This window comes from Typopeltis vanoorti, chromosome 6 (assembly GCF_054136105.1).
Source record: "Typopeltis vanoorti isolate ZY-2024b chromosome 6, IOZ_Tvanoo_1.0, whole genome shotgun sequence".
NCBI lineage: Eukaryota > Metazoa > Arthropoda > Arachnida > Uropygi > Thelyphonidae > Typopeltis > Typopeltis vanoorti.
Genome location: NC_143554.1, coordinates 10,212,190 through 10,234,348, shown reverse-complemented (window position 1 = coordinate 10,234,348; position 22,159 = coordinate 10,212,190). Strand labels below are relative to the sequence as shown.

Here is a 22,159-nt window from a genome sequence, read left to right as displayed (position 1 = left end):
CTTGGTTTCATACTCTATCCTAGTGTAAGCAAACAAAGTTTGCTTGTGAAGTCAGTTCATGATTGGGTTACTTATATAAAAAGGATAATGACTACACATCAATTGTCTTAGTATCCCATAATGCAGAGCACATATACTTGCAGACATGTATAATGTTATGCATTATGGGAAGGGCCACTACCCAGATCTGCTTTTGAAATGTAGTGTTACAGAAGGCTATTAAGGATATCATATACTGAAAGGGCAGACAAATGGATGGGTGCTAAAAAGGATCAGAAGAACTATAAGGCTAAAGGATACTGAGAGAAGAAAGTTGAAATACTTTGGGCACGCTGAAAGGATAGAAGGAGGACTTCTCAGAATAGTAATAGAAGGTAAAGTTCCTGAAAAAAGAGGAAGGAGCAGATTGTCAATGAGATGGATTTGGTGTGTCTAGAGCAGAGATGGCCAATCTATGGTGCATTAGCCCAAAGTGGCGCATTGGACTCCAATGATGATGATGATAATAATAAAAAAAGTAAGCCTATTTATGCAAAAAAAATATCAACCAGAAACCGATTTGTGTGTGGGGGGGAGGGGGGGGCTAAAACTTAATCATTATTTTTAGCGACTTTGTCTCATGCACATCTTTTATCTTTTGCACATTCACTTGTCTGATCCCGAGGCACCAAGTGTTAGCAACAGCGGTGCATCACAGGTTTTTGTCAGTCAATTTACAATTGATACTCGTGCGCTACGGAATTGTGCTTTGTTCGTCCCTTGTGAACATTTGTGGTTTTGTACTTTTCGAAAAATCAAGCCTTTCTACATTCAGTTACCCATCACAGTGCAAAAGAAAATGAGCAAAAGGAAAACAGAAGGCGATAGTATGCATGAATTCGATTTTATTAAACATGTCTATAACAACATATTTTTAAAGATACAAGAGTTGCATGGTGCATCTGAACTCATAGGTGAAAATACTGATGCATGGAAAGTAAAAGGTTGGCCACCCCTGGTCTAGAGTGACTGATCTTCAGATAGTTATAGCCTCCAGAAAAGCATACAACAGGACCACATGGCGAGGACTGTTGTGGCACATCACTGAGCATCCGAATGACCATATGGCATCTGTTAATGTCCAATGAACAGATGAATGGATGGACATGGGGTGAGAGAACAAAGGGTTATTTCTTTGTGTATAAGTGTCATGGTTATCAAGGACATAAAGGCAAAATTTTTCGCTTCAAGAGTGGTGAATGTATGGAAAATGTTGTCACAGGTGCTTGTTGGTTCTCTGTTAGCAAATGAATTTAAGGACAGGTATGATAGCATTATGTGAATAATAGGGCTCCCACTGAATTTTCAGACTGCAAGAAAATGCCTGTTAAACAGAACATGCTCTCTGGTCATCTTTCCACATGGCAGGATGGAAGACCCTAGTTTCCAGGTGAAAAACCGCAACCTCCATGAGATTATTATTATTTATGGGCAACTACAGGGAGTCCTTAGACTCATCGAGGGAGGCCCTAAACATCATGTCCACACAACTATGAGATTACATTCTCACAGTATCTATCATACCTTGCCTTGAACTCGTTCACCGTCATAGCACCCACAACAGACTCTGGCAGCTTATTCCACTCATTTACCACTCTAAAAGTAAAGAACCCAGCTCTAACACCCCTGCTAACCAAACTCTTGCCCAGCTTCCATAGGTGTCCCCTAGTTCTCCCACCACCAGTCCTGATCTCAAAAATATCCTCTGAATTAACGATATAGAAACCCTTTAGCAATTTGAATGTCTCAATCATATCTCCCCTCTTCCGCCTATCAACCAATTTCTGCAACCAACAAATCTTCAAAATGTTCTCATATGGTTCATTCCATAGACTTGCTATCATCTTGGTCACTCGCCTCTGGATCCTCTCCACCTCCTCCCCATCAAGAAGGAACCTAGGTGACCAAATCTGGGCACAGTAGTCGAGATGAGGTCTTATCAAGGCTCGGTACAGACGAACAATAACTTGCTTGTCTCTGCTCGTCAAGGTATTTTTCAACAACCAAGTGAGTTGATGAGCTGATTTAGCTACTTTTGCAATGTGCACGTTAAACTTCATCTCCCTATCCACCAACACTCCCAAGTTCCTGGCCTTATCAATCTCCTGGAGTACAGTTCCACCAATGTGGAATACTGCTGTTAATCTTTTCACCCCAAAATACATAATCTTACATTTTGTCAAATTAAATTGACATCCATTCTCCTTAGCCCAGAACTCCAATCTATCCAAGTCATCCTGCAAGATTTTGACATCGTCTGCATTCACTATCATCCTACCCAACTTTGCATCATCAGCGAACAAATGAACTGTTCCTCTTAGATCCTTCCCTATATCGTTAATGAACAGATTAAACAGCAGTGGTCCAAGAACAGAACCCTGCGGCAAACCACTAGTCACACTAGTCACTAACCATCTTTTGGACTCTACTCCTGAATAAACTACTCTTTGATATCTCTCCATCAACCTCCCACCTATCCATCTCACCAACCTTATATCCATTCCCATATGTTGTAGTTTACGGATTAGAATTCCATGTGGTATCCTGTCAAATGCCTTTGCCAGGTCCAGCAGTATCACTGTAAATCCATTACCCTTATTCAGTTCAGCCGTCACCTTGTTATAAAACTTGAGCAAGTTACTGAGGCATGATCTACCCTTCACAAAGCCATGCTGTCCCCTGTACAGTATCTCATTTTCATCAATCCATTCCTGTATTTTTCCCTTGACTACTTTCTCCAAGACCTTCACAACGACTCCTGATATGCTGATCGGTCAGTAATTTGCAACAGTAGTCTTGGATCCTCTTTTATGCAGTGAAACTATTTTCCCCTCTTTCCATACCTTCGGGACTAAACCAGACCCGAGACTCAGATTAAACAACATGGTCAAGGACACTGATAATTCCTTAGCCGCTTCACGCAAGACCCATGCCGGTATACCATCCAACCCCACAGATGTATTCACATTAAGATTCTGTAACAGACTATTCACGTCCACTTCATTCATCACAATTCCCGTATAAACTAATGGTTCCTTCATTTTTTCAATGTCACCACTTGGATGATATACTTTTGCAAAGTGCTCGCTCAGTAACTCCACTATATTGACTGATTCAGTGACCTCCTTTCCATCGTCATTCCTTAAAATAATTTTGCCATGTACAGTTTTTTTCTTGCTTGCAGCATATTGAAAGAACTGTTTGGGATTCTCTTTAGCTCGCATAGCTAGTTTCCTTTCATAATCCGCTTTTGCTTTTTTTTACCACACTCGTTATCCTTCTGGCCTGCACTTTATACCGTTCGTGTGCCTGCAGGTCACCTCTTTCTTTAAATTCCCTCCACGGTTGTTTCTTTTTTTGCAGCTCAAGCTTAATGGTGTTATTCATCCATTTAACCCCTATTTGTTTTACTATTTGGACCCTAGGTATACAATCAGCCATAATCTCCTGTAAATGCTCCTTGACCACTTCCTATGCTCTATCGACATCGAGCCCTTGCAGTTGTACATGCCATGGCACTGATCCAAGCAATCTCCTAAGCTTGTCATACTTGCCTGTACGGTAATTCCACATATACCCTGTCTTAACCGAAAATTCCACACCTTTAGCCACCTCCCAGGTTCTGTAATAGATCTTATGACCTTATGATCTTATGATCATAAGGTCAATTATGATCACATCAAGACCTTATGATCTCTCTCACCAATAGGTGGCAACATGGTCATATCCATTACAGTCAAATTCTGAGATGCTATTACCAGATCAAGCACTCTCTCACACCCTTAGTATTTTCAATTACATGCTGTCTCAGATAGTTATCCCTTAATAATTGAATGAAATCCATTTCCTTTCTCACATGTGTCCTCTCCTCCTTCCAATCAATGTTACCATAGTTGAAATTCCCCATAATAATTATCCTCCTTCCACTCATTTCATCAATTTGTTTATGCATACTATCTCCACCATCACCTGGTCTATAGCAGCACCCAACTGTATATTTTATTCTGCCAGTCTAAATCTCACACCAAATAGCCTCAAATGAGCTCTTTTCACTATCCTGCAATACAACTTCGATTCTCCTTGGCTGCAGTTCATCAGCTATCATCAATAAAACCCCTCCCCCCTATTTTATTCTCTATGTCCCTCCTAAACACACTATAACCTACACATTCTATCCCACTAACTATATCATCTTCCGTCAACCATGTTTCACTAATGCCAATAACCTGTGGCCAGGAAGAGCCAATCAAGGCCAAAAATTCTTCCTTCTTGTTCCTAATACTCCTATTAGTATACATGAAATGCAGTGATCCCTTTGTCCCACCCCTATCTTGATGCGTTATTCTAATATCCCATTCCCATTTTTTTGTCCTTAGTACTATCTCGGGTACATTATATACATTCTTACACTCAACTGTCTCACTGATGTCTGCAAATCCACCCCCCCCTCCTTGGTAGTTCTAGTAAGCTGTCATGAAAATTCCAGAAATCAAACCAGTCATGACTACAAAGCAAAAAATGTATCAACTTTGCAACTGCACTACAGAGGTGCAGCATGAATGGATATGTACAAGTATCCAAGCAGGAGATGAAAAGTTGGGAAATGGAAAATAATATAAAGAGCAAAAAAAAAAAAGAGCAATTGGAATAAAAAATAACTTAATTAGAAAATAATCAATTTAATAAAAAAATAAAATAAAGTAAAACTCTACAGCATTTGTGTATGTCGCTAACTGATTATAGAAGAATGACTTTTGAATGAAATGAAATGAAATTGCTGGTGACATAACTAATGGTGAAGACATGGTGGATTTAATAATAGTTTTATCAGGATGTTTTGGTGAAATAGTGTCATGTTCCAAAAAGAATGAGTTGAGAAATGATAAACAAATGAAACTGTTCATTTTGAATATTGTAGCAAGTACTCTGCATGCTAAGTTAAATAAGATGAGATTTCACTATGTTTTAAGGTAGTGCACTAAGAATCCTTTAGTTGATTAAATGACAATCCTGAAACTGTGAACATGAAGTGATTGAAGTAAAACAACATATAACAGTGATACCAAAATGAAAATATCAAATTTTACATCACTTTGCATTTTTGATGACTTAAGAAAATTAAGAATTAGGATAAAATAGATGAGGATGAACATTTATATAGATGCCAAAATGGATTTGCATAGGGAACACGGTTTTTAGCAATTTAATGTCATTTCAAAACGAATATTACAAAAGTAAAGGGAATTCAAATACTAATATTTTCTATAGTTTACAAAATCATCCAATTGCAGAAGTAAATTTCTATTCATGTTGTGACATACTGGTCATTTGTTGTAAAGAAAGTGCATTAAGATCATATTAAGAAACTGTCATAGAAAGTGTGTATACACAACAAGACTAGCATTAACATTTGTAGAGAGGAAGTAGTAGTTTTAAGGTAATAATTTTAACAGTTCCAAACTGCTTAATGAAGGCACAACAAGTGAACCAACAGCAAAAGAGACTAAGATAACTGAAAAAAAAGTCTTTGTTCAAATCTGATTTGGTATTACAGTCAAACTAGAACAGATGGGGTTGGATATTAGATTGGTGCAATGGATTGGAGACTGGCTATCTGATAGGTATCAACAAGTTGTGTATGGGGGAGCGATATCCAGGAAAAGAAAAGTCACTAGTTGAGTGCCTCAGGGGTCTGTTTTAGATCCATTGCTGTTTAACTTGTATATTAATGATATTGGCAAAAATTTGGATGGAGATAGTCAGTTGTTTGCAGATGATGAAAAGTTGGGACGAACCATGAAGAGTAGTGAAGATGTTGTGGCCTTACAAGAAGACTTGAATAAATTGAGTGATTGGGCATGGAAATGGGGATGCGAGTTCAAAGTTGCAAAATGTAAGGTGTAAAAATTTGGAAAACAAAGATGGGATGCAGAATTTATGCTTGGTGCGGATTTATTGTTGGAGGTGGAAGAAATAAGAGATCTGGGGGTGATAGTTGATAAGGATCTAAAATTTAGGGGACACATCGCCAAAATTGTGAAGACAACACAAAGGCTTCTGGGAATGATGCGGAGGACACTGATGTGTAGAAGTAGGGAGATTCTTGTTTTGTTGTATAAGGCTTTGATTAGGCCACACATGGACTATTGTGCCAGATTTGGTAAACGGGTTTTCAGAAGGATGAAGAGATGTTGGAAAGGGTCCAAAGGAGACTGACTAAGGTAGTTTCTGACCTCTGGAATGTCGAGTATGAGGAAAGATTGAGAAGATGTAATTTGCAGAGTCAGGTGGACAGGAGGGAGAGGGGAGATATGATAGAGACCTATAAGTTGGTAAGGGATTGTTACAGGATCAATGTTGGAGGAGTTTACAGAGAATAGTGGGAGAACCAGGTCATCCCTGGAAACTGTATAAAGAGGGTGTGAGTAGGAGAGTGAGAGGCCGGTTTTTTTTTTTTATGCAGAGTTGTGAATGATTGTAATGCCTTGCCTGAGAGTGTGGTGTCTGAAAAGAGTTTGAGTGTGTTTAAAACACGGTATGATGAGCTGTGTGTGTGTGTGAGAGAGAGAGAGAGAGAAAAAGACCTCCCAGATGAGTCTTTGACTCCATGAGGTCTTGGGATGGTAATAATAATAATAACCATTGTATCTTCAATTTCCAAAAAACTAGGATTTCTCTTTTGCTCAAGATGTTACTTCACCTCTGAACAGTTAATTAACCTTATACAAACCCCATATCTACCGAGCCATCAAATACTGTTCTCACACATTTGGAGTGGGGATGCTAAAAGTTGCCTCAAAATGCTTGATTCAATACAGAATAGGGCAATTAGATTAATAAATGATCATCTCTTACCGACTCTCCACCCCCCTCCCCTACTTTCACACAGACATCTGATCTCTGCAACTTATGTATTCTATAAATATTTCCAATAGAAATGTTCATCTGAAATAGCATCAACAATTCCCTGACTCAGTACTAAGCCCATTGGAACAGATACAATTATTGCCCAACATCTTTTCACAGTATACCATGAAACCCACAGAACAAGTTTCTTTTCCTCCTCCTCCATCCCTGCTACTGTTTATACTGTGGAACAGTCTTCCCCCTGATGTATTTCCCATGGAATACAATATACAGGTTTTTAAAATCAAATGTAAACAAGTTTCTCCTTTCCCAACCCACTACCCATATACAGCACTAATGTACTGCTATAGGTTGATCAACCAACCTCTCGTGAATAGGTTCAACATATAAAAAATAAATAAAATAAAATAAAAAATTATCCTCATTCCACTATAAAAGCAAGGCTGGTAGGAGGGAGAGGAACTGATGTAGACATTCCTAGAAGTACAGACAATATAAAAAATTGGCATCCCTTATCCACTCTACTAAAGACCCCCCCCCATCCCCTATATCTACCCAGTGTATACCAGGTCCCATGCAGCTGTAAGCTGTCCTACTTTGGCTAAACAGGCAGGACAGCAAATATCAGAATTTCAGAACACAAGGACTACATCCAGTTTCACCAATACAGCCACTCTGGTCTTGCTGACCATGCGCTGGATACCTGTCATAAAATACGGTGGAAGAAAGCTACGATAATACACCGTAGTAAATACAAATATGAAAGACTTTTCATGGTATCAGCTTCAGCTCTAAGAAACAATCCAAACCTCGACAAATTTGGCTGAATGAGACTGCCTCAAATTTGGGAAACCTACATCAGAAGACCTTCAGCCCAATTGCCCTAGGGGGCACCATCAGGACTTTAGGAGAAATAATAGCATCCTGCTTCTTCCTCACTTACTGTTTGTTGTGCCTGCTTGCACGTGTCTTGTTCTTAAGTTTCTTGAAAATTGCAACGTGACGTTGCCGAAATATTGAAGTATATTAAAATTTATTTTAATGTATATCCTAGTTGACATTGTAATTTCCTTAAATTATTTAGTAAAAAATGCATAACCAACGCCTAAGCCTTTCCATGAGAATTCCTAGAAGTAGTATGCTTTTCATTACATTACGTCACCATAATGCATGTTTAAGTCTCAGATTTCTATCCCATCTTTGTTACTTACTATTCACACAGATACCCACAGAATTTACTTCCCATTTCAGAAGGTAAGGGTTTTGCTGGCTGCTCATAGTTATGCAGAAAAAATCATATGATCCATTCAATAAAAAGAAGGGGAATATTTTTAACACTGGTAAGCTCCACCTGGCCAAAAATTGTAAACCTTAACAAGACAGATGAAGGATGATATTGTCACAGGTACAAAATGTGAGAAGAAAAGTATTTTAAGGAGAAAAAAAGGAACAGGATGAGGACAATGAAAGATGGGGGGACGTGCTGATGATAACAGAGAAATGATAACTAATGGGAATAGAAATCTGGCATGAAAAAACAGCAAGACGAAAAGTAAAAGATTAAATTATAATATCCGTATGCAAATACCTCAAAGAACAAAGGACAACTAACTATCGTTACCTAGAATATCATGTGTTAGAGAATTATTATTATTATTATTTCGGGCGACTCCAGGAGTCCTTAGACTCATCGAGGGAGGCCCTAAACATCATGTCCACACAACCATGCGATTACATTCTCACAGTATCTATCATACCTTGCCTTGAACTCGTTCACCGTCATAGCACCCACAACAGACTCTGGCAGCTATTCCACTCATTTACCACTCTAAAAGTAAAGAACCCAGCTCTAACACCCCTGCTAACCACACTCTTTCCCAGCTTCCATAGGTGTCCCCTAGTTCTCCCACCACCAGTCCTGATCTCAAAACTATCCTCTTAATTAATCCTATAGAATCCCTTTAGCAATTTGAATGTCTCAATCATATCTCCCCTCCTCCGCCTATCAACTAGTTTCTGCAACCCACAAATCTTCAACCTGTTCTCATATGGTTCATTCCATAGAACTGTTATCATCTTAGTCACTCGCCTCTGGATCCTCTCCACCTCCTCCCCATCAAGAAGGAACCGAGGTGACCAAATCTGGGCACAGTAGTCGAGATGAGGTCTTATCAAGGCTCGGTACAGAGGTACAATAACTTGCTTGTCTCTGCTCGTCAATGTATTTTTCAACAACCAAGTGAGTTGATGAGCTGATTTAGCTACTTTTGCAATGTGCTCCCTAAACTTCATCTCCCTATCCACCAACACTCCCAAGTCCCTGGCCTCATCGATCTCTTGGAGTACAGTTCCACCAATGTGGTATACTGCTGCTAATCTTTTCACCCCAAAATGCATAACCTTACATTTTGTCACATTAAATTGACACCCATTCTCCTTAGCCCAGAACTCCAATCTATCTAAGTCATCCTGCAAGACTTTGACATCTTCTGCATTCACTATTGCACTACCCAACTTTGCATCATCAGCAAACAAATGAATTGTTCCACTTAGATCCTTCCCTATATCGTTAATGAACAGATTAAACAGCAGTGGTCCAAGAACAGAACCCTGCGGCACACCACTAGCCACAGGCCGTCTTTTGGGCTCTACTCCTGAATAAACTACTCTTTGATATCTCTCCATCAACCAACCACCTATCCATCTCACCAACCCTATATCCATTCCCATATGTTGTAGTTTACGGATTAGTATTCCATGTGGTATCCTGTCAAACGCCTTTGTCAGGTCCACTGTAAACCCATTTCCCTTATACAGTTCAGCCGTCACCTTGTTATAAAACTTCAGCAAGTTACTGAAGCATGATCTACCCTTCACAAAGCCATGCTGTCCCCTGTACAGTATCTCATTTTCATCAATCCATTCCTGTATTTTTCCCTTGACTACTTTCTCCAAGACCTTCACAACGACTCCTGATATGCTGATCGGTCAGTAATTTGGCACCGTAGTCTTGGATCCTCCTTTATGCAGTGAAACTATTTTCCCCTCTTTCCACACCTTCGGGACTAAACCAGACCTGAGACTCAGATTAAACAACATGGTCAAGGGCACTGATAATTCCTTAGCCGCTTCACGCAAGACCCATGCCGGTATACCATCCAACCACACAGATGTGTTCACATTAAGGTTCTGTAATAGATTATTCACCTCCACTTCATTCATCACAATTCCCATATAAACTAATGGTTCCTTCATTTTTTCAATGTCATCACCTGGATGATATGCTTTTGCAAAGTGCGCGCTCAGTACCTCCATTATATCGACTGATTCAGTGACCTCCTTACCATCGTCATTCCTTAAAATCATTTTGCCGTGTGCTTTTTTTTTCTTGCTTGCAGTATACTGAAAGAACTGTTTGGGATTCTCTTTTGCTTGCAAAGCTAGTTTCCTTTCATAATCCGCTTTTGCTTTTTTTACCACACTCGTTACCTTTCTGGCCTTCACTTTATACCGTTCGTGTGCCTGCAGGTCACCCCTTTCTTTAAATTCCCTCCGCAGTTGTTTCTTTTTTTGCAGCTCAAGCTTAATGGTGTTATTCATCCATTTAACCCCTACTTGTTTTACTATTCAGATCCTAGGTATACAATCAGCCATAACCTCCTGTAAATGCTCCTTGATCACTTCCCATCCGGGAAGTGGTCAAGAATCCGGGGGTTTAAGAGCTGATCTGACTGGAAGGAGGAAAGGATACATGGATGGAAGGAAATGGAAATTATGCAGCTACTGAGGAATAACTGCCTGAGAGTTCCAGGGGTTAGAGAGCGCTGGATCTAGTAAATGCATTCAAGGATTGCCTAAGGTAAGTACACTGTCACGAAGTGGCAAGACTGATCACATGGGCTTAACCTAAGAGATGGTTAAATGTGTGGAATTTCCAGTTAAGGAATATGTGGAATTACAGAGCTTGTAATTATGACAGCCTCAGAAGTTTGCCTGAAGCAGTGTCATGCAAAAGAAACTTCAAGAAGTAAATGTTTACAGTGCATGGAAAATAGTGGATGTTTGAAAGAAGTAATAACAGATTACATAACTAGAGTCAAGAGGATAAATTAAGTGGGAATTAAATAGATAAATGGCATAATTAAGCAAGAGATTCAATAATGTTTAAGGAATTTAGACAGCGATTATTGGTATGCACATAAGCAGTACTAACCACAAGCCAGAAGTATTATTACTATGATAAATGAAAAATCAAAGCATTGGAGGAAATTAGCTGTACAAGTCAAAGTTAATCCCAAAGAGTTCTGATAAGTGGCAAGTAAAAGAAAGAATGACAATGATAATTTTAATGAATGACTAAAGCAGATGAAATTGTTGAATTATTGGGTAATCACTTCACAAAAGATGCATCATTCAGATCGAGATGCTGTAGTAACAGATGTGAAGAGCTGAATGGAACGTGGTAAATGAACTAGGGGTATATATTACAGAAACTTGATGAATACAGCCATGGGATGATATGGTATATTAGCTGGTTTATTGCAAGAATGTTCTAGAGAATTAACAGCGTCATAACTAGATTGCTGAAGCCTCAAGCTTTGGGTAGGTCCCAAGGAAGTGAAAAGAGAAGGAAATGGTTCCACTACATAAGGAGAGTCTGCAAGACTTAAGGAGCAAATCACTACCTAACCAATCAGCATCTCAGGAGTAGTGGTCAAAGTACTAGAGAAGTTTATTAAGGGCAATTTCAGGAATGGGTGGAAGGAATGGGATAGGTGGAAGGGCATTGTCTTAGTAACTATTATGGGATATAGGAATAGATATGAGGTTGGTGAGACGGATAGGAGGGTGGTTGATGGAGAGATACCAGAGAGTAGTTTACTCAGGAGTAGAGTCCAAAAGATGGCCTGTGACTAGTGGTATGCTGCAGGGTTCTGTTCTTGGACCACGGCTGTTTAATTTGTTCATTAATGATATAGGAAAGGAACTGAGAGGAACAGTTCATTTGTTCACTGATGATGCAAAGTTGGGTAGGGAAATAGTGAATGCAGAAGATGTCAAAATTTTGTGGGAAGATTTGGATAGATTGGAGGTCTGGGGGCTAAGGAGAATGGATGTCAATTTAATGTGGCAAAATGTAAGGTTATGCATTTTGGGGTGAAAAGATTAGCAGCAGTATATCACATTGGTGGAACTGTACTCCAGGAGATTGATGAGGTCAGGGACTTGGGAGTGTTGGTTGATAGGGAGTTGAAGTTTAGGGGACACATTGCAAAAGTGGCTAAATCAACTCATCAAATCACTTGGATGCTAAAGAATACTTTGACAAGCAGAGATAAGCAAGTAATTGTTCCTCTGTATCGAGCTGTGTATCCACCTCGACTACTGTGCCCAGACCTGGCCACCTAGGTTTCTTCTTGATGGGGAGGAGGTTGAGAGGATCCAGAGGCAAGTGACCAAGATGATAGCAGGTCTATGGAATGAACCTTATGAAAACAGGTTGAAGATTTGTGGATTTCAGAAATTGGTTGATAGGCGGAAAAGGGAAGATATGATTGAGACACTCAAATTGCTGAGGGGTTTCTATAGGATTAATTCAGAGGATATTTTTGAGAACAGGACTGGTGGTGGGAGGACTAGGGAACATCCATGGAAGCTGGGCAAGAGTGTGGTTAGTAAGGGTGTTAGAGCTCAGTTTTTTACTTTTAGAGAGTGGTGAATGAGTGGAATAAGCTGCCAGAGTCTGTTGTGGGTGCTATGACAGTGAATGAGTTCAAGGCAAAGTATGATAGATACTGTATTAATGTTGAATAGTTGTGATGGACATGATGTTTTGGGCCTCCCTCGATGAGTCTAAGAACTCCTTGGAGTCACCCGTAATAGTAATTATTATATGACACCTCCAGGGAGTCCAAAGACTCATCGAGGGAGAGTGTGCCAACAGCATCAAACGATTGATTCTCTTCGAACTACTAACCACGCTCAAACTTGCTTAACTTTTTGCGAGCAATTAGTAGCAGAGGCTCTATCAATTGACCTACCTTTGCTGGTTTACTCACTCTTTTGTAAAAGTGATAGCTGAGTTGGATCAATGGAATGGCTACCCAATGATACTGCAAGACTTTGAAAATGTATCTGAGGTGATACCACATAACTGCTACATGAACTGACCAAATGGGAATGGATATGAAGCTGGTGATGTAGATAATAAGGCGTCTAATGGACACAGTGATGTTTGGAAGAGTAGAGTTTAGGAGAAGGCCTAGTGTGGTGTTACAGAGCTCTGTACTCAGGTTACTAATATTTAACTTATATAGGGATACAGAAAATGATCCGAGATTGTTGTTTGCTGTTGGCAAAGTGGGGATCAACAATTAAAGATGATGTTAAGATTTTGCAAGATGATTTGAATAGACTTACAATATAGGAAAAGGAGAATGGCTATCAATTTAATGTGACAAAGTGCAAAGTTAAGAATTCTGGGATGAAAAGATTACCAGCTGTGTATTACAATGATGGAAATGGACTGCAGCAAATCAATGAGGCTAGAGATAGGAGGGGGGGGGATACCAGGGACTGCAAGTTAAAATTCAGATTGTAAAAAAGTGACTGAAATAGTTCATAAGGTACTATGGTTTTTGATGAACATGATAGGAATGAATGACATACACCACATATTTTTAAACAACGTGCAAAAGAGTCAGCCATGCCCTTGTCTTAGTTATTAAATGAGAGTGTTGCAGTGAGTAAAGTTCCTAAGGTATGTGGAAAGAAGACAAAACAATACCTATTCACAAGTATGGTTCGAGAACAGAAGCTTCCGACTGGTCTGTTTATATATGCAGTCAGTACCGTCAACAGGGTGTAGCATAGAGACAGCCTGCCTCACGGCGCGGCTTAATAAGGGCACCCATTCAGCCATACTGCGGTAGGCAGGTCACTACGCTGTTAGAGTAGCAAGTGCAGAAAGAAGTTTTTCCAAGCTTTAACTGATTAAAAATTATTTGCCAACAGCAATGACCCAAGAAACATTGGTTTGTCTAGCAACTATATCGATAGAGGCAGACATTGCTTATAATTTTAATTTAGAAGAGCTTATAAACAGTTTTATTGTGCGATATCCCTGTAGCGAAAACATTTAATTAATATTATTATGTAATCGTTTTGCATTAATGTTTCTCTTGTAATAAAAACAAAATAGCAATTGGAGATTTTCTTATATTTTTGTCTTATAATCCATCAGGGGCAATATTTAATTGTTTGCCTCAGGGCGTGATCTAATTTGGCGACGGCAGTGTCTGCAGTTGTGATCCAAGTGTTGAAAAACTTGGTTAGAAATAGAATTGACGAACATAAGATTCTCCATGATGGTCAGCATGGGTTTGTGAAGGGCAGGTCTTGTTTTAGCATTTCACTTGCATTTTATGATAAGGTGATGAATGTGTTGGATAAGGGAGAATTATATAGTGATATTCTTGGACTTCACATTTGATAGATTACCACATAAGCCGCAGAGGATAGGAATAGATAGTGTATCGGTTAGATAGATTGGCTCTTTGAATGGCATCAGCAAGTTGTGTATGATGGAGCTGCTCAATAAACGAGGATAACAAGTGGCATGCCTCAAGGCTCTGTTTTTGGGCCCCTACTGTTTAACTTGTATGTTAATGGTATTTTATTGGATTGACTGGGGATCTTCAGACATTTGCCAATGATGCAAAGTTAGGTAGAATTATCAGGAGTAGTGCTGATGTTAATTCTTCAAAACAGGAAGATTTGAATAGACTTTTAGCTTGGACAAATGAGTGAAGTTGCAGTTTTAATCTTAATAAATGCAAGGTGTTACACTATTGGTTACAGAGATAGAAGGCTATATATAACAGGGAACATCGCACATGTTGCTAAGACTGCACATTGTATTGCTGCTGTAATAAAAAGTACATTGACATGTAGGGATAAGGAGGTGGTGGTGCATCTACATAAGACATTGGTCAGACCACATATGGACTATTGTGCTCAGATTTGGTCACCTAATTTTCATTATGATGTGAAGAGGATCCAAAGACAAATAACCAAAGTGATATCAGACCTCTGGAGTGTTAGCTATGAAGAGCATCTGAAAGAATGTCTATTACAGAGGTTGGGTGATAGGAGGAAAAGAGGAAATATGATAGAAACCTTCAAGTTAGTTAAAGGATTTTGTCAGATTAATATGGAAGAAATTATAAAAAGAGTGGATGTTAAGAACGAGAGGCTATCCCTAGAAGTTGTATACAGATGTTGTAAAAAAGAGAATAAGGAGTAGATTTTTTATGTGGAGAGTTGTTATTGAGTGGAATATATTACCTAAGTGCATTGCAAGTGCAGATCGTGTAATGCACTTAGGTAATATATTCCACTCACTAACAACTCTCCACATAAAAAATCTACTCCTTATTCTCTTTTTTCATGATAGACATGTTGCTGGTTGAGTGGGCCTCCAATAATAAGTCTGTTGATTCCCTGGAGGTTACCAAATAATAATACTGATGAACAGAGATAAGGAGATTATTACACTTATTTATAAGGCTTGGATATGATCCTTTCTAGAGCACTATGTGCATATCTGGTTACCAGGATATCTTAGACATGAGGAAGAGTTGTAGTATTCAGAGGCAAGTGATCAAGATGGTGGTGAGTCCATGGAACATTCATTATGCTGAAGATTTGTGGGTTAGAGAAATCTGCTCTGGATGCCTGGACATTGATTATTATTCATGTTGATGTTTATTGGAGAAAAGACATGTCTAGAGAGATAAGTGCTATATCTCATCTCATTTTCCTTTTACCTTGCAGTGTCGAGGGTTTATTAATCATCAGACCTACAACCGATCACAGGATAAGGTGGTCAAGCCCTACACCCCAGTGTATCCTATGTCCTGTAGTGTTAAGTTCTCAAGGCTGGTTTGCCTGCTTTGCAGGATGAAAAACCCCAGGATAAACTGGGGAAAAAACCCTACTGTCCACGTTGTTTATTATTTTAACGGTATAATAGAACACAGACACTAAGTAAATAATTGATTTATTAACTTGATGCTGATATTTCGCTGGTATTATAACCAGCATCTTCAGAGCACAAAAACACTGTTTGTCACAATACGCGAGACTAAAACAACATGGTGTACATTAACAAAATTGTAGCAGCAACACAAAGACTAGAGTCCTGATTTTGGCGCCCTCTATCTGAAAAAAAAAAAAAAAAAAAAAAAAACCGCTATCATATATTGCTAGAGTCCTAGAAAAGTGCTAGTTTTTCCTTAATATGACTGTCTCCCAGATCTTCGGCAAGTTAATACAGCCATATTTGTTGAGATTTGGAGTGTGTTTTAGGGCTTCTGTCGCCTCTAAGAATAATCTCTCTGATTTATATGGGTTTCTGTGTAGTACTTTTGTGTTTTTCCAGTTGATCCTGTGTGCAGGGGTATCCAGAGCATGGTCTGCTAGGCCCGACTTCCCATAATGATATTTCCGGACGTATCGTTTATGTTCGCTGATGCGGATATTCACAGTTCTTCCTGTTTGACCGTAGTAGGCTTGATTGCATGAGCAGGGTACTTGGTAGACTCCTGGATGTGATAAAGGAGGAATGCTGTCCTTGGGTGAGCGGATGAGGGTGGCTAATTTGCTACATGGTCTGAATGTAGTGCGTAGTTCATGTTTAATGAGAATTCTTGAGATCTTTTCGGATGTGCCTTTAATGTAAGGGATGGTGACTGTTTTGTTGTAGTTCTCTGTGGTGGATGGTGGGAGGGGTTTCTTAGGAGTGTTTAGTATTTTGTTTATTTTTTGTGGATTGTAGCCGTTGGCCAAGAAGGTGTGGCGTAAGTGAGTCAGTTCAGCAGTAAGAGCCTTATCATTTGAACAGATTGCTCTCGCTTATTTACTTAGTGTCTGTGTTCTATTATACCGTTAAAATAATAAACAACATGTTCGACGAACACATAAGTCTGTCCACACGTTTAAGGATTCCTACTGTCCACGCCCAAAAACTTGGCTATGGCTGAGGAGGATCCTTCAGCTTCTCACATCACCGATGGGAATCGAACCTAGGACACTTCTCTTCCAGGCATATGGTTGCGAAGCGCACAGCCAGTAGGCTAATCACGCAGACTAAGTGCTATATTTACTTAACTAATAAATTATTATACCAGTATTTTGCTTTGGCCACCAAACAGGAAGAACAGCAAATACCCATCTGGAGGAAAGAAAAATGTCCACTACCTGCACTATAGCCATTCTGGAATAGCAGACTATTTCATGGATATGGATCACTGGAACAAAATCTCCCTTTTATAGAAGATATAAGTCGGATAATCATTTCTAGAAACTGCTACAGCATTACAACATTTATCAAATCTTAAATTGAGCTGCCTCACTTTACCAAAAAATTATAATCATAATCATAAAAAAACCATAATCGCGAGACCACATGACTGCATCACTACACCCACAGAAGAGGCTAGTTAGAACTGTGGAATCCTCACTATTTGTGTTTGCCTTCCTGCAATGATTAGCCTATTTCTTTGTGCTCATGACGTTTGCTTTGATGGCAAGGCAAAATACTGGCATAGTTTATTTGTTAAATTTATTTAGTAATCATCTCTAAAACGTGTATTTTCTCCACTAAGCATCAACATTAGAAACTGGATGAGAGACAGAAAAGAGATATGATATGCACATGAGTGATCACTGAAAAGCTACTTATATGTAATGAGGGTAAACAGAGATTTTTATAAGGTTAGCAATGATGCGAGGGTTTTTTTTTTTTTTTTTTTTGCTTGCAGAGTGGTGAATGCATTGAAAGCAAAGTATGACAAGTATTGTAAAAATGTTGTTGCTGCGTAAAATGATGTTCAGGACCTCTCTTGATATTGACTACATGGAGATACCCATGCAATAATAATCTGGTGACATCGGAGGATATACTTATAGATAATGTATCAATGTTCTACTGAAAAAAAAGCAATTACAAGATTTTCATTAGGGTTGCAGTTTTTGGATTACAGAGCAAGTGATTATGAGATGACTGATAAAACAGCTTTGAAATAGTGAAAAAGGGAATGGAAATTAGTCAAGGGGTGTCTCTAAAATAATCAATATTGGGTTGTTTTCTCCATAAATAGTAGTATGAATCAGGTAGGATATGCATAAAAAAAAAACCATGTAGGAATAAAAGAAGAAATATGATGAGAGACTACTAAGTGGTATGAAATGCAGGCCAGAAAAGTGATGACAGGCATGGCAAGACAAAACTGTATTATGATAAGAGGAAATTAGCTATGCAATCCGAAAGAAATCTCTGAATGTTCTTGTGGATGATAAGTAAATGAAAGAACGATCATGGATTGATCATTGATATCATCCAGGCAGAGACAGAGTATGGCAAAATTTATGTGAATGGAGCAGTGAGATTATACTGAATATTAGCAGCTGTGCAAGAGAACCCCTGATATCTGTAACCAGGTTGTTTAATTTAAGTGACAGCAGTGACAGAATCTTTAAGGGAAAGGAAAAAGATTACCCTATTACATAAGGAATGATCCAAAACCGATATGAGAATAATAAACAAGTTGGTATGCTGATCTGGTTTGCCAAATAGATAATGCTTCTGCTTTCCAACCAAATAGTTGTAGATTCAGATTCACTGAGGAAATGTTTGTAAAAGTCCTCTAGTAACAGACGAATTTTGCATGGTGTTAGACTACCCTTATTACTAAAGGCTTATAAGGTTTTAAAATTTGTGTTAGGGCTCTAGAAGGTTTCCTGATTATCTAACTACCAATGTGCAATAGGTAATAGGTTTACACCTTCCATGAACAGTACCCACAAACTACACAGCGATAGTTAAGCCCCAAATTCAAAAAGCCTCTCTACAATCTGCCTGCTTTACTTGCTTCTTATATCTTTCAACATTTGTCTCTTCCTATTGCAAGAATTTATAATTAAATATGTTAATCTTTAAATTACCACTGCTGTTTAATTTGAAAATTAAAAATGCTGACCATAATCCAAAAAGAATCTTCAGTTATTTGCTGATGTAATGAAGTTGGAGAGAACAGAAAGAAATGAAATTCTGAGATCCTGCATGAAAATTTGAAGAGACTGACTACTGGCAAATGACATCACTCCAATGTTGAAAAATGTAAGGTCATACATTTTGGAATGGGAACAAAAGCAAATTTATTACAGAAATGAGACTGAACTACAAGCAACTATTGAGGCATGTGATCAGAGTACCATACTGGAGACATAAGGTAGAAAAGGACAAAACAGTGCAGTACGTCTTTTGGTGGTTAAGAAAAACACAGTTGAGGAGGAAGTTACTGTTCCTCTTTATATGATATAAAAATGATCACATCTGGGGCACTGTGCTCCAGATCTTCAACACTTATCACTTCCTACTGCAAACAACTGCAAGAATTTACAAATAAATAACTTAATCTTTACATTATCCAAAAACAGGAATATACTTCTCTAGAATTTTGGATGATACATCTGTGTGCACACATAGTATTATGTATACCACTCTAAATGGTGTATGCTTCAACTTCCATTGCTTTAGCAGTTAAAATAACTGGAATGGTGGATATAAGCATGTAATAAAACATTGACTTATTAAACTATTCATAGTCAAACCCTTTTATAAAAAAAAATTGCATATATGTATTGGAAGACTGATCACTAAAAAGCTACTAATATGTAATGAGGGTAAACAAAGCATGCGCTGCAGGAAAAACTGTCAATCACCATCAATCAAACCGCCATTGCACTATACCTTTGCTGTATTATTACCATAATAAAATAATCGAAAAAATGTTTAAAACATGTGTAATATGTGAATTAGACTAAAATTAAACATGATTTACACATCACTTAAAATAACATTCTCCCACGTGTCCGATTTTCTTCTTCACTGATAAGTGAAAAAAAAGCTGTAAACAGTCACCGGTCATCAATTTGCATTTTACAATAAACTGTAGATGTTCATATACATTTCTGTTTTATGTTAAATCAAATGCTTTGTTTCCATCATGTGTCAAAGAAGATTAAAAAAACAAGATTCTAGAAAACGTATAAAAATTTCCCTTTTAACACCTCTAGTTTAATGGTTAACATCCATTTCATTACTCAACGGTTCTTACTTATTTCCTAACTGTATGTTACAATTTATACTGATAAGCGCCTTCGTTATCAGATAACACCTAACTTTTGTACATACATGATTCAGTTTTTCTGATATGGTATTTTCGCATTTAAAAAAAAATACGAAGAACAAAGTTTTTTTTTTAAAATCATACTGTTTTTCTCTGAGTGTGAAAACAGGGTTATTAGTTTTAAAAAGACTTGTAGGATTGCGATTAAATATTCAAAATATAACTAGCCTATCGTAATGACGATAGGCTAAAGATACACTGCAGCTGCAACGCGCTGCGTATTTTTATAGATATCTCATAAAATAATCTTTACAGAAGCTAAACCAGTATCCTCTCAACATATTACATAATTGAGAAAACACATTGCATATAATGAAATAGGCTAATAATAAAAGCAATACCAAATATGACAACTAGCAAATTTCACCAGTATAGGAGGCAATGACAAATGTATTTCACTATTCTATTATTTACGTGTGTTGTATAACAGTATGTTTCTAGTGGTTCTAATCCACTTCCTTACCTCTATATCCTGGGGAGCCAGAAGTTTGTGTCTCTGGAGATATCCTGTTTTCTGGCAAATGCCTTGTTTTAATTTTGGATGTATCATTTGGCCAGTTCAGTGTTGGCGAGTTTGCTGGACTGCCCTTGTTCTGGTGTAAACTCCTTGTAGGGCTGCCTGCAGTAGTTTGATGCATTAATGACACTGGCACTGTGGCCCTAACAGGGCCTTGTTTGGTTGAACCAGGGGATGCGTTTCTCCTCACACGTTGTGACTGCTGGCCGGACATCGCTGGACTGGAAACTAATATAGCACTGATCACTGCTGCAATGATGACAGTTCACTTATTTTGTGCCGTAGGTGCACTTCAGCCTTTAGAAACTTAAACTGCTAAGAAATAAACAAAAAGAAAAGTAAGGGAAGCCAATCTAGTGCGCCTTTTCTCTCCAGCCAGTGACTCTCCAGCAATCGCTCGCTCCCTCTCTCTCACACACTCACTCTCTCTCTCTCCCCCACTCTCGCTCCACGTCCTGTCAAACTAACAGAGTGGTTAAACATAGTCCCGCATCCCGTGAATGCAGCTTCATTTCAGAAGCGCGGATCACGTGCTTCCCATCGGCTTACTTCATTGGACAGGCTCTGAAACCGCAATGACTTTACGATCATTTCCCTGTGTTATTTGAGAGAAAGACTGAGATCAGGTAATTCTCCGTTCTTATCTTTTCATAACCTGCATTATTATAGCTACCGACGTTAAAACTTTCCGCTAGATATATCACACAGTGAATGACCACAGGCAACAACGTCTATTTACCATATACAACTGTATTTCTCGTAACGAGTATGACCTTGGCATCTTCCATTCCACTCAAGGGGTTTCAATTCGTTCTGAAAATGATACAGAAAGGGAAGCCAGTTAAACGGGTTTATAGAATCACGTACGCCGGTAAAGAGTGTCAAATATCAAACTTTAAGTGCTGAGCTACAGCTGAATTTTGATTTTACAATTCTATAAAGAAATATGAAAATAAAAATTCGTATATTATATACAATAATAATAATAAATAATGTTATTTGTTCATTATGAGCTTTGCTAATATCATTCTGCTTGACTGGAGTCATAGTTAATACACTGCATCCGATAGTAATTTTAGAAATAGTATTAGATAACATATTTTAATGCATTGCTAACGTTATTCATTTTATTGGCTTTCCCATTCTTCCATATACAGGTAACGTAACCCCCGTATAACGCGGATGTTAGGTTCCGCAGAAATGCCGCGTTATATAAATCGCGTTATACGAGTCTCAGATCACATAGGAAAAGTAGGATTATGTTCCGAAATCTTTTTTTTTAATTATATAAGCAACAATGACATATCCAACAAAAAATATATTTTTATTTAATTCAGGTAATTCATGTAAGTTAAGAAAACAAATAAACTATGAAACAAATACATAGTATAAAAGTATAAAAATTACAAATTGTACTTCATTGAACATAATGCATAAATGTTTTAGGCAAAATAAAATAGTGCATATTTTAATCTTTCATAGC

General features: G+C 38.3%; 1 protein-coding gene across 3 annotated transcripts in view; it reads right to left on the bottom strand.

The window, feature by feature from the left end:
- The window catches only part of LOC150105279 (glucocorticoid-induced transcript 1 protein-like), a 454,175-nt gene extending 432,819 nt beyond the window's left edge, over positions 1–21,356 (bottom strand). For all 3 annotated transcript variants that reach the window (XR_016548433.1, XR_016548434.1, XM_090394062.1), the window contains exon 1: positions 20,623–21,356. Coding sequence is in view for 1 of the 3 variants with exons in the window: in XM_090394062.1 (XP_090250188.1) it covers positions 20,623–20,890 (268 nt within the window). In the remaining 2 variants the exon portion in view is untranslated. The remainder of the gene's footprint in view (positions 1–20,622) is intronic.
- Positions 21,357–22,159: the final 803 nt, after the last annotated feature.